This window comes from Erpetoichthys calabaricus, chromosome 1, assembly GCF_900747795.2.
Source record: "Erpetoichthys calabaricus chromosome 1, fErpCal1.3, whole genome shotgun sequence".
NCBI classification, from domain to species: Eukaryota; Metazoa; Chordata; class Cladistia; order Polypteriformes; family Polypteridae; genus Erpetoichthys; species Erpetoichthys calabaricus.
In genome coordinates, this window is record NC_041394.2 from 159,520,776 (window position 1) to 159,533,718 (window position 12,943).

General features: G+C 41.4%; 1 protein-coding gene across 1 annotated transcript in view; it reads left to right on the forward strand.

Annotated features, from left to right (window-relative positions):
- The first annotated feature begins 605 nt into the window (after positions 1–605).
- Positions 606–12,943, forward strand: part of nup50 (nucleoporin 50) — a 54,624-nt gene continuing 42,286 nt past the window's right edge. Inside the window, exons 1-2 of the mRNA XM_051925662.1 lie at positions 606–782; positions 11,767–11,847. Coding sequence (XP_051781622.1) covers positions 11,779–11,847 — 69 coding nt within the window. The 5' untranslated portion in view covers positions 606–782; positions 11,767–11,778. The remainder of the gene's footprint in view (positions 783–11,766; positions 11,848–12,943) is intronic.

Consider the following 12,943-nt stretch of genomic DNA (forward strand, 5'->3'; position numbering starts at 1 on the left):
GTAAAAAAGGAAACAACAAAATAATACAAAATACCAGAATACATTCTTCCCGAATTGTTTATGATCTTAGCAAAATGAAAGAGTTCATACTTTTGCTGGGTTTAATTAGGACTTTGAAAAACCCAGCCACAGGGGATGCACAAACCAGTGTGTTTCTTCGTGCCGGTCCCAAGCCCGGATAAATGGGGATGGTTACGTCAGGAATGGCAGCCGGTGTAAAATTTTGCCAAATGAATATGCGGACAACAATTTTGGATGATCCGCTGTGGCAACCCCGAACTGGAGCAGCCGAAAGAACAATTAGGACTTTGAAAAGAATAGCTTCACTGAATAGCAAACAGTAATGACGTGTTCCAATTCGGATTTGTTCGAAAATTTTTGTTAGGAAATGCAGAAAACACAAGATTTACAGAAAAAAACGAGATTGCGAGTGAAAGACTGTTGGCCTCTATAGCAATGATGGACAATCGGAACGAACATAACGCGCTTTTCAAATATTTGAAAAAGCCCAGCGACATCACTTCCGACGCTTGAAGCACTTGGCGAAACTCAAACAGGAATTAGCAGTAAAACGAACGACGGCGGCACCGGCGTGCTTTGAATCTCCGCTAACCCGGAAGCAGTCGCCGAAGACGAGTTGGCTCGGCGCGCAAAATGGCTGCATAAGTGAGGCCTGAAGTTGTAATTCTTTAAAAGATTGTCAAAGAATCTTTGGCAGAGTTATTAGTTAGCAGAACGTTATCGCGTCGCCAAGGAGTTAACACCTGGAGCGGAAATACCAGGTAAGTGTTTTAAATTTTAATTTTGAATGAAGATGATAGTCGCGGGTTGTGAAAAGTCGCCGGTACGAGATGCTAAGTTGTATTGGCGCAAACAGCAAGCGTGATGCTGCAGTGCTGCCTTTGCAAAAATGGGTAGATTTTTCTTAGTTAACTGTAAAGTATTTCCCTTTACGTGATAAAATAGCTATACCTATTTATCGTTTCGTTCTTTTCTTGGATATTTGAGTGTCATTTCATTGTGCCGTAAGCTTTGATATCTGGCACAGTGCTTGTTCTAATATAATTCAGAGGCAGCATGCGCCTAGATCAACCGGAGTATTTTTCCCCAGAAATAGTATTTTTGAGTGATCTTCTTGAAATCCTGCGTATTGGTTTAATTTTATATAGATGCACCAAGATGCTTAATCATGAAATCTGTTTTTGTTTAGTTTGGAAAATTTTGCAGGACAGTAAGATATTAGCGTTATAAAATAAATTACAATATCCATTTTCAGTTTCATAATCGATTAACAGTTCTTCCGAAGCCAAAATACTTTCAGCCACCAGCAAATTGTGCGAAAACGTGGAGTCTTTCTCATTCTTTAATATTAAATGTTAACCTGTTTTTTTTTTTACCTACGTTGAGAAACAGATTCTTTAAAAAATACGTTCAAACTGAGTAAAGAATGTAAAACATCCCTGAGAATTTGACATTTTTCTATACATTTTAAACTGTTAACTGACCGGTCTTTATTGACAGAAATGATTAAAGTTCAAAATATATATTTGTCATTAAAAAAATGTATCCTTTTTCTACAATCATCATTTTGTCTTCAGAACGTTCCATACTCTTTTAAAGCTAGGTTGAATTGTAAACTGACGATGTAAGTACCGAAGTTGCAGCTATTTCACTTCACTTCAGTTCCATGTCGACCATTCAAATGGCCAGTGCGTGGCAACGTTTTGGAGAAGACTGCAGTTCTCTTCAAATGCACATGATCTTCGGGATATGAGAGAAGCAGTCGTCTTGTAAAATGCCAACATATTTTGTTTACATTTACATCATTTAGCAGACGCTCTTATCCAGAGCGACTTACAACAGTGCTTATCATCATTATTTTTGTATTTACTTTGTTCCTTTTCATCAACGTTTCTAATTTTTATATACCTTCTTTAATTAACTAATATTTCTACTGAATACATAGTTTGGGCAAGACTGGAAAACTGGTCTTTGTTCATCTTACTTTTTCTGTCAGGTGTCTCTGAATTTATGGAACAAACGCCAAATCAGGACATCCTTTCATACCAATATATCTTGATTTTCTCACATAGCTAAATCGTAAAGCTGCGTAAAATCAAATTAATATCTTGCCCATCCATAGAGTTTTTCTTGCACAGTAGGAGTTTTTTATATGTCCGTATTACGAAAATATCTATCGTATTAAACCACAGTTAATTTATGCACGGGGGACGCACTGAGGCGCATGCGCACTGCGGCCTTGGCGCCCACCCCAGAGTCAAACGCACGCATGCGCACTGTGGCCTTGGCGCCCGCCCCAGAGTCGAACGCAGCGGCTTCCCAGAGTCGGTAGGTGGGGCCCAGACAACACAACCTGTGACCACCCAAACAACACAACCTGTACAGTCATGGATACAAACAATGAACGAAGGCGCCCACACAAAGAAACCGTGTTAGTTCAAATAGGGTAGTGAATTAAATGGAAACTTTACCATGCCTACGACCTGTGAACTACACCTGAGGTAAAGCGTGCACGCCAGGTTGTACAGCCGCCCGGACGCGACCGCCTACACCACCGCATATACCCTCCATGATATTTCATCACGCAGTGGCTTCCCACTGAGGCGCATATTGCGCAGTGGCGCACGCCCCAGAGTCAAATGCAGCGGCTTCCCAGAGTCAGTAGGTGGCGCCCAAACAACACAACCTGTTCACTACACTTGCTCTAATCCACTGTGCCAGTAATGTAGATCCCAGCAGTCGGTGTCGGCAAAGGCAACAGAATCGCGTCTCCACAAAACGAAACCGCTTTAGTACAAATATGCATATTGAATTAAATGACATTTCCCCAGACGCGCCCACCCTCCAAGATATGTCATCCATCCAGATATTGGACAGAACAGAAACTGATTGCTATTCTTGGATTTCTGATTCGCTAGCGAATCGCGGGCTTACTTGTATTTTGAAGAAACTGAAAATTATTAAGGAAACAATTGGGGTATTGGGGTGTTTCAGGACGTTGTTTGTCACCAATCCTAAAATTTGTATTTTGTTGGCATCCTTCCTTGTGTTTGTTTTTGTGTGTTTGAAATTACCATGCATTACTGTTCTTTAGTTGCATTTACAGTATACTTGCATGTATGCGCAGAACTGTGCCATAGTGAGCGTCATTTGATTAAGAGTTCAGTTTTGTTCTAAAGTGAAGTGCTTTTTAAATACTTCTGTTCTTACAACAAGGCTCAGGGGTTCACGGGTTGATGGGTGATGGAAAAAGCATTAACACTTAACAAATACATCCACTGTGAAGCAGCAAGGTTTGAATTGGAAGAAATGTGCCTTCTGTGTTTGAGGTGTTCTTGTGATAGTGAAAGGAAAGAGAAATAATTATTTTATCACATTCTTTGAACTATTTTTCTTGACATAAGACTACATTTTCTGATCACTTGTCTGCTCACAGCCACCATCATGGGTTGGGATTAAAAATAAATGAGGTTTCAGCACAAAACCAAGCACTTAAGTAGTTCAGAGCAGTTTTGCTTTCGAGAAAATAGTTAGAAAATGTGCGTATCCAGGGTGTAAACATAAAAAAAATAGAAACAACATTTTTTCTTTATCGACCTCCATATTGTTACCACAATACCTTGAAGTTATAGCTTCTAGTACTTAGGTTGGATGTGGACACTCTAATGGAACACCTACAGAAAGTGGACCTGTGCATTTCTAATACTAATTTTTAAGTTAACTGCTTGCAGCCAAAGAGAAAAATCAAATGTGTTCTTTTATTACCCATTATTACTGCAGTTCCAAATGTATTTCATACGAGTTGTTTCACTGTAACTACAGTTAAAGTGGGATGAAATGTGGAGCCATAGAATAATAATGGTGGCAATGTCATTTGCTTGCAAACTAAATACTATATAAATGAGTAGATCTTATTTAGGGTGGCAAGGTAGAATAGTTGTTTCTGGTGCTACTTCACAGATCTGGCATCATGGGTTTGAATTGTGTGCTTGTTTGTTGTCTGTGTGTAGTTTGCACATTCTCTCCAAGTTAGCATAGTGTTTTCTCTAACACTTAATACAAAGCTGTTAAAATAACTAGAGATGCTCAGATCAGATTTTTTTTAAGGCCGCTACTAATCATCATTCACACATTATACACGTCAGGTCTGCATTTTGTCATTATTACTAAAATATGAAAAACGTTTCTTTTCTAGTTATGTGTTCAACAATTCCTGCCATCCTACATTTACATAGATCGTTGTAAACACGGAACACACACATTAAATGTATGTATTCCAAATGGCGAAATATTATTTACCCTCTACATTCCTGGCACCTCACTCCCAGATAAAGAGACTTTAGCTCTGAGAATCTTCTCTGCGACTTGAACTGCGTCATTGGGGGGCATATGACAGCAGGCTGCTTAGTGCTTGTGCTGATCGACACATTTACAAAACAAAAGACGTTGATGGAGAGGTGCAAAGGAATTTAAAGTGGGCCGGGATTACGTGTTTTTTCGTAGGCTTCAGGAATTCTAGGGTTAACAAGATTATAAAGAGCAATTACTCTGTTAAGATAACAAGCCTATTGTTTACTAAGTAGCACTTTCAGCTTTGTCTTTATCTTCTTCCAATTAAAAAATGTAAGCTACTAGACTTAAAACAAGCTTGCTGTCAAAACTCAAACTGTGTTTGTTTTAATTTAAAGGACAAAATAAAAAGGTCTGAATTGTTTAAAGTAGATTTTCTTGCATCTCGTCATCAAGTTGCATGGGACAACTTTTCTGATTCCTTTTTCTAAGTTTATTACTCCCCTTTCTTTTAATTTAAAGGTTAATATTCCAATTAGCTCTCTGTCTTTTGTGAAACAAGCCTCGACTTGCTTTGTTTACACTACTGGAAGTTCGCAGCAAAAAAAAAAAAAAAATAAAATATTGTAACGCCTTACATAAAGGAGCGCTGCAACTAAATTGCTGTAAAGCCTAGAAAAGCAGGACCTGGAAAGATCGGTTTTTGTGATCGGCCCATTTACTGACCACTGACCAAGTTTTTTTTTAATGAAAATTGGCTGATTTAGATCAGCGGCCAATCAATCAGAGCATCTCTAAAAAATAACATGAAATGGTGATTCCAGTTTAACATGAATGAGTAGATTCATTTACTTTAGTTATAAATGCACGTGGTTATACAGTCATATGAACCAGTCTGGGGACCCCTCTTAATTCTTTGGATTTTGGTTTATCACTGGCTGAGCTTTCAAAGTAGCAACTTTCTTTTAATATATGACATGCCTTATGGAAACAGTAGTTCCCCGAGGGACACGGTCTAATGCCTTTTCCAAGTCCACAAAACACATGTAGTCTGGTTGGGCAAACTCCCATGCACACTCCAGGACCCTGCTAAGGGTGTAGAGCTGGTCCACTGTTCCGCGACCAGGACGAAAACCATACTTTTCCTCCTGAATCCGAGGTTCAACTATCCAACGGACCCTCCTCTCCAGAACCCCCGAATAGACTTTTCCAGGGAGGCTGAGGAGTGTGATCCCTCTGTAGTTGGAACACACCCTCCGGTCCCCCTTCTTAAAGACGGGGACCACCACCCCGGTCTGCCAATCCAGAGGCACTGTCCCCGATGTCCATGCAGTGTTGCAGAGACGTGTCAACCAAGACAGTCCTACAACATCCAGAGCCTTGAGGAACTCCGGGCGTATCTCATCCACCCCTGGGGCCCTGCCACCAAGGAGTTTTTTGACCACCTCGGTGACCTCAGTCCCAGAGATGGGGGAGCCCACCTCTGAGTCCCCGGGCTCTACTTCCTCATTGGAAGCCATGTTAGTGGGATTGAGGAGGTCTTCGAAGTACTCCCCCCACCGACCCACATCGTCCCGAGTCGAGGTCAGCAGTGCACTATCCCCACCATATACAGTGTTGACACTGCACTGCTTCCCCCTCCTGAGACGCCGGACGGTGGACCAGAATCTCCTCGAAGCCGTCCGAAAGTCGTTCTCCATGGCCTCCCCAAACTCCTCCCACGCCCGAGTGTCCAAGACATGTGGCCGCAAGTCCAATGACACGACCACAAAGTCGATCATCGAACTGAGGCCTAGGGTGTCCTGGTGCCAAGTGCACATATGAACACCCCTGTTCTTGAACATGGTGTTCGTTATGGACAATCTGTGACGAGCACAGAAGTCCAATAACAAAACACCGCTGGGGTTCAGATCGGGGGGCCATTCCTCCCAATCACGCCCTTCCAGGTCTCACTGTCATTGCCCACATGAGCATTGAAGTTTCCCAGCAGTATGAGAGAGTCCCCAGAAGGTATGCCCTCTAGCACCCCCTCCAGGGACTCCAAAAAGGGTGGGTACTCTGAACTGCTGTTCGGTGCATACGCACAAACAACAGTTAGGACCCTTCCCCCCACCTGAAGGCGGAGGGAGGCTACCCTCTCGTTCACCGGGGTAAACCCCAATGAACAGGCTCCAAGTCGGGGGGCAATAAGTATACCCACACCCGCTTTCCCTTGTCTGGGCTTTCCCTTAAAGATAGGGTGAGAAGCTCAGTCATCCGGGAGGGGCTCAGAGTAGAGCCGCTGCTCCTCCGCATGGAGAGGAGTCAGATGAGGTGGCTCGGGCATCTGATCAGGATGCCTCCTGGACGCCTCCCTGGTGAGGTGTTTCGGGCACGTCTAACCGGGAGTAGGCCCAGGGGAAGACCCAGGACACGCTGGAGGGACTATGTCTCTCAGCTGGCCTGGAATGCCTCGGGATTCCCCCAGGAGAGCTAGAAGTAGTGGCCGGGGAGAGGGAAGTCTGGGCATCTCTGCTCAAGCAGCTGCCCCCGTGACCTGACCTCGGATAAGCGGAAGAGGATGGATGGATGGATAAATTAGGGCACCCCAACTGAGATATTACATCAATACTTAGTTGAGCCTCCTTTTGCAAATACTGTATAACAGCCTCTAGACGCCTTCTTATATCCTTTGATGAGTGTCTGGATTCTGGATGGAGGTATTTTTGACCATTCTTTCATACAAAATCTCTCCTATTCAGTTAAATGTGATGACTGCCAAGTATGTACATCCATCCATCCATCCATTTTCCAACCCGCTGAATCCGAACACAGGGTCACGGGGGTCTGCTGGAGCCAATCCCAGCCAACACAGGGCACAAGGCAGGAACCAATCCCGGGCAGGGTGCCAACCCACCGCAGGCAAGTATGTACAGCCTGCTTCAAATCATTCCATAGATTTTTGATGATATTCAAGTCGGGACTGTGACGGCCATTCCAGAACATTGTATTTCTCCCTCTGCATGAATGCCTTTGTAGATTTTGAACTGTGTTTTGGGTCATTGTCTTGTTAGAATATCCAACCCCTGCGTAACTTCAACTTTGTGACTGATGCTTGAACATTATCCTGAAGAATTTGTTGATATTGGGTTGAATTCATCTGACCCTCTTCTTTAACAAGGGCCCCAGTCCCTGAACTAGCCACACAGCATGATGGAACCTCCACCAAATTTGACAGTAGGTAGCGGTGTTCTTCTTCCGCCATGCAAATCACTTTTTGTTATGGCCAAATAACTCAATTTTTGTCTCATCAGTCCAAAACACTTTGTTCCAAAATGAATCTGGCTTGTGTAAGTGAGCTTTTGCATAAACAAGCGGCTCCGTTTGTGGCGTGAGTGCAGAAAGGGCTTCTTTCTCATCACCCTGCCAACAGATATTATTTGTGCAAATTGCGCTGAATTGTAGAACGATGTGCAGATACATCATCTGCAGCAAGATGTTCTTGCAGATCTTTGGAGGTGATCTGTGGGTTGTCTGTAACCATTCTCACAATCCTGCACATATGCCGCTCCTGTATTTTTCTTGGCCTGCCAGACCTGGATTTAACAGCAACTGTGCCTGTGGCCTTCCATTTCCTGATTACATTCCTTACAGTTGAAACTGAGTTTAAACCTCTGAGATAGATTTTTGTAGCCTTCCCCTAAACCATGTTACTGAACAATCTTTGTTTTCAGATCTTTTGAGAGTTGCTTTGAGGATCCCATGCTGTCACTCTTCAGAAGAGAGTCAAAGGGAAGCACAACTTGCAATTGACCACCTTAAATACCTTTTCTCATGATTGGACACACCTGTCTATGAAGTTCAAGGCTCAACGAGCTAATCCAACCAATTTGGTGTTGCAAGTAATTAGTATTGAGCAGTTACATGCATTCAAATCAGCAAAATTACAAGGGGACCCAAATTTTTGCACAGCCAGTTTTTCACATTTGATTTAACCCTTTAACCGCCAACTCCCTAAATATTCCCCACGCCAGGCGAAATCTGAACAATTTTTGTTTTTTTACTTTTTTACATTTTTTTTACATTTTTTACATTTATTCAAGCAGTATTGACCACTAAATGTTGTGCAAGTTGCCAGTGTATACACGAAATCTATAAATGTAACCTGAATTCTCAGCTAAGCAAAACATCTTAATACCAAACCGTGCCCTTTTCAATGGTAGATACTGTCGAAACTGTAAGCGGCCCTTCCACGACAATAAACTTTCATCAACTGCAACTGACGGTCCTGGCATGTAGGGCAACTGAAATGCTTCAAATAAATGATCAATCAAAGGACGTAGCTTGAACAAGTGGTCGCGGTTTGGATCTTTCTTATCTGGCTCGTTTCTGTTGTCATTCAAATGAAAGAATTTCAGCAGCAAAGATTATCGGTTACGTGTCATGACAGCTGCAAAAATAGGTGTTGCATACATAGGATCTGTAGACCAGTACATCTCAATATCCAGTTTTCTGATTATTCCCATCAACATCAAAATCCCAATGAATTTTTTCATTTCGTTTTCATCAGTGTCAAACCAAGCACGAACACGGGAATGTGGAGGTAAATTGGGATTTTTCTCAATAAACTGTGCTGCATACAGATTTGTCTGATGAACAAAATGTCTGATCAAATCAGGTGACACAAACAGCTCATAAAACTGCTCAGCAGTGTAATTGTTTACATCAACAATAAAGCCACATGTTGCCTCAAACGAATGCAGAAAAGGTAGTTCACCACGGGCAGCAGCCCAGCTGAGATGCTGGGGATACACCCACTCAGCGCCGTCATCCGATGCGTCTTCATTCACAATATCATGCAGCGCACGTTGCTGCTCATCACTGTCACTAAAATCTTCTTCAGAACTGCTACAATCATGATCAGAACTGTCCAAAATCGCCTGCAAAGCCTCACTTGAAGTCAGTTTACGTTTCGACATATTCACAGCTGTTACATGCGAATCACGTCACATGACCGGCCAAAACAACCACAGACTTGTTGAAATACAACGTAGTAATAATACCCACGCCAAACCGTCAGTTATACTACTTGTCAGGCATTCATATAACCACAGGCAAATGTGCCGGATAATTCCGGCAGTATGGCGTTAGCATTAAAACAACGGTGCCGGATATATCCGGCAGAGGGCGGTGAAGGGGTTAATTTCATACAGCTGAATATTGCTTCACTAAAAATCTTTGTTCGGAAAACACCCTAGTACTCAGATGTTCCTAGGAAATGAAAGACATACCACTATCTTTTTTTGTTGAAACTAGAGTAAATTATTATGCAGGCTGAGAGAGGTTCCCAAACTTTTTCATATGTCACAACTTTGTCTCATCCAGGCTGGATTATTGTAATGTACTCCTCATCGGGATCCCCAAAGCTCCAACAAATTCAAAATAATGCTGCAAGAATCCTGATGAGGGTGCAGAAATATGAACACATTTCACCAATTCTTCAGTCACTTCATTGGCTCCCTATTCACCTCTGTATTGCATACAAACTCTGTTTGTTTACTCACCAGTAAATGCTGATTAAAAACCATGGAAATGCTCCCCAATATCTTGAGGAACTCCTTATATTACAATCCACTACAATAAACCGCCTTCACCCCCCTGTGACCAAACTTCATAAAATGGGTGACCGAGCCTTTGCAGCCGCTGCTCCACGGCTCTGGAATGCCCTACCAGAGAGCCTGAGAACACAGCAGATTGTGGACTGTTTTAAAAAACAGCTAAAGACTTTTCTGTTTAGGAAAGCTTATTAATAAGAATGCTACTAATTGTCATTTTATTCTGTTTTTATCTTGCTTTGCCTTTGTTTATTCTTTTTTATGCAGCACTTTGAGATTTACTACTAATATAAAGTTCCCTATTACTAAAACGCATTATTATTGTTATTATTATTATTATTATAAATAAAATCGTGGGGCACACATGAATTAATTAATTCAAACAGTTATTGAAACTTGTTTAGCATGGTTGGGAATTATAATGATGTTGTTTTTTATATTTTTTGGTGAAAGTAGCTATTCTATTAATTGACTGAATTAATTTATGTGCGCCACACAATTTTATTTAGTCACATATAACCATGAAAATTGTGGTTAAAGAAAATTTTTTTTTTTGCTTTTTAGTGCATTTTTAACCAAAGTAAATAAAATAGTTTTACTTAACATTTATACATTTTATTTTTTACCTTTTTAGTTTTTGAATATTTTGCAAATAATTTTTCTTTAATCATTTTTCATGAACGGGAAGCTTCTTTAAAAAAATTACATAATATTTCTTCTTTGCAGAATTTTTTTAATACTAAGAAGAATTATGTTTTGGTCTCTCTTTTTCTGTTCAGGCTTTTATGGGATTAACACTCATTCGCTGCGAAAAAAAATATATTGACAACAGAACGGCAAGCTTACAGCAATACTACCTAACCATGATCGTCAGGGCTGCTCCTTCATAAGAGTAAGCAAGGAAAGTCGTTTTGCATATTTACCCACTCCACTCACTGGAAGAGGCAAGTGGGGGTAATCCAATGCATTTCTCAGTTGCATGCTCCTATATCACACTATATTCTCTCTCCGTCATTGTTGTGTGTGCATTAATTGGACTCTCATAACCATTGATTACAGCAAAATTTCTTACATAATTGCGTCGGTTTTGATGGATTATTATATTGTCATCGATACTGAACACATACGCAAAATTTGAAAAAATTTGTTGTGCCAAAAGTGGTTTTAAAATCAGTTGCAAAATTTGACCCAGACAGACAGAGGAGTCAAGTTAATTAAAATTGTTTAACAACATATGAACATTATGTGCTTTTCTAAGAAAAAATACCAAAGGCAGCAAGTATGTTGTAATTAGCAGTGAATACTTGATGGTACTGTATCTAGTAGTGGTATCTTTTATCTTGCACCTTAACAAAAAATAATGTTGCCTGAATTGGTCACATGTTCATTGCACAAAAATTGCCAAAAAGGGTGGAAGGTTTTACAGCATGCAGTAATTGATTTTTCTTGTGAAGGAGGAAATCTCATATACTTGGCTAAAGCATATGTAATTATAAACCTGCATAGATGCTAGCAGTTTCAGATGATAAGAGCTGGGCTTTTACATTTAGAGCTCAAGTGGTTGCTCATGAAATGTCCCTTCCAAGAGAAAAAACAAATCCATGAACTCCTATCATAAGAGGGAATTGACGCCTGATAGTCTGAAGTAATTTTGTGGATATTGAATGGAGCAACAAATTTGGTTGACAAGGAAGTGTTGTTCTGGTAGTGTCTCATGCTGAATTATTAATAGGTGATTGAGGTAAGTGATATCATTTTCTTATGTGTAACAAAAAGTGGAATTGCTGGTTTTAGTGTCACTTAATTCTGATTAATTGCAATATGCTCATTACTTTTTATGTTATGTATGTGTTTTTTTCAGGTAAGATAGAATATGGCAAAGAGGACAGCAGATAAAGAATTAAATGACAGAAACTGGGATCAGGAGGATGAAGAAGAGGAGGTGTGTACATATGTTTCATGATCTACAAGTAGCTAAGTTTTGGTTATGTTTGTATTTTTGTAATACATACTGTTTGTAATAACAGTGCATCTCTTACAGTTGTGCTTGAAAGTTTGTGAACCCTTTAGAATTTTCTATATTTCTGCATAAATATGACCTAAAACATCATCAGATTTTCACTCAAGTCCTAAAAGTAGATAAAAGAGAATCCAGTTAAACAAATGAGACAAAAATATTATACAGTGGAACCTTGGTTTACGAACGTCTCGGTATACGTACAACTCGGTTTACGACCAAAAAGTTCGCCAAACTTTTGCCTCGGTTCACGACCAAACACTCGGTTTACGAACAAGCCAGGTTCCCTTTCGGTTTGTTGATGTTCATTCTCTCCCTGTGCATTTCCTGTGCAGCGAGCGAGAGAGAGCACGAGCACACGCACACACACACACACACACACACACACACACACACACACACACACACACACAGAGAGGCAGCGCAAGAGACAGAGGGCTGTACACACACACACACACAGGAACACGCGCGAGAGAGGCGTGTGCGCACACACACAGGAGCGCTCTAGACAGACACACTGTGAGCTGCAAAGCTGATCGCACCCCAAGAGAATACAGACGCCCCTGGGAAAACCCCTAAGAAACATGGACAGACTACCTTCACATTCCTCCTTTCCCTTCTTGCCGGCTCTGTCGCGTAATATGCCTCTCGTGCGGTGCTCCGCCTTCTTAAAAAGCCTGCACGGGCTTCTTTCAGTTTGTTAAATTGGTTGCTTGCTTCTCCTTCTTTCTCTCTCAGACAATCTGTGCTCCTGGCGGAGCTGTCATCTCTGACTTGTCATGGAGCACGTTTAAACTGTTGAAAAGAGACAAATGTTTGTTTGCAGTGCTTTGAATAAAGTTCCTTTTTTTCTACAACCTCCTGTGTCTCTGTGCAAATCTGTGACCCAAGCGTGACAATACACACAGGTGCTCCAGGCTCGCAAAAGAGAGACGCACGCACACACACACACACAGGCTGGGGGGGGGGGGGTAGGAGAGAGGCGCGCACACACACAGGAGCGCTCCAGGCTCGCAAAAGA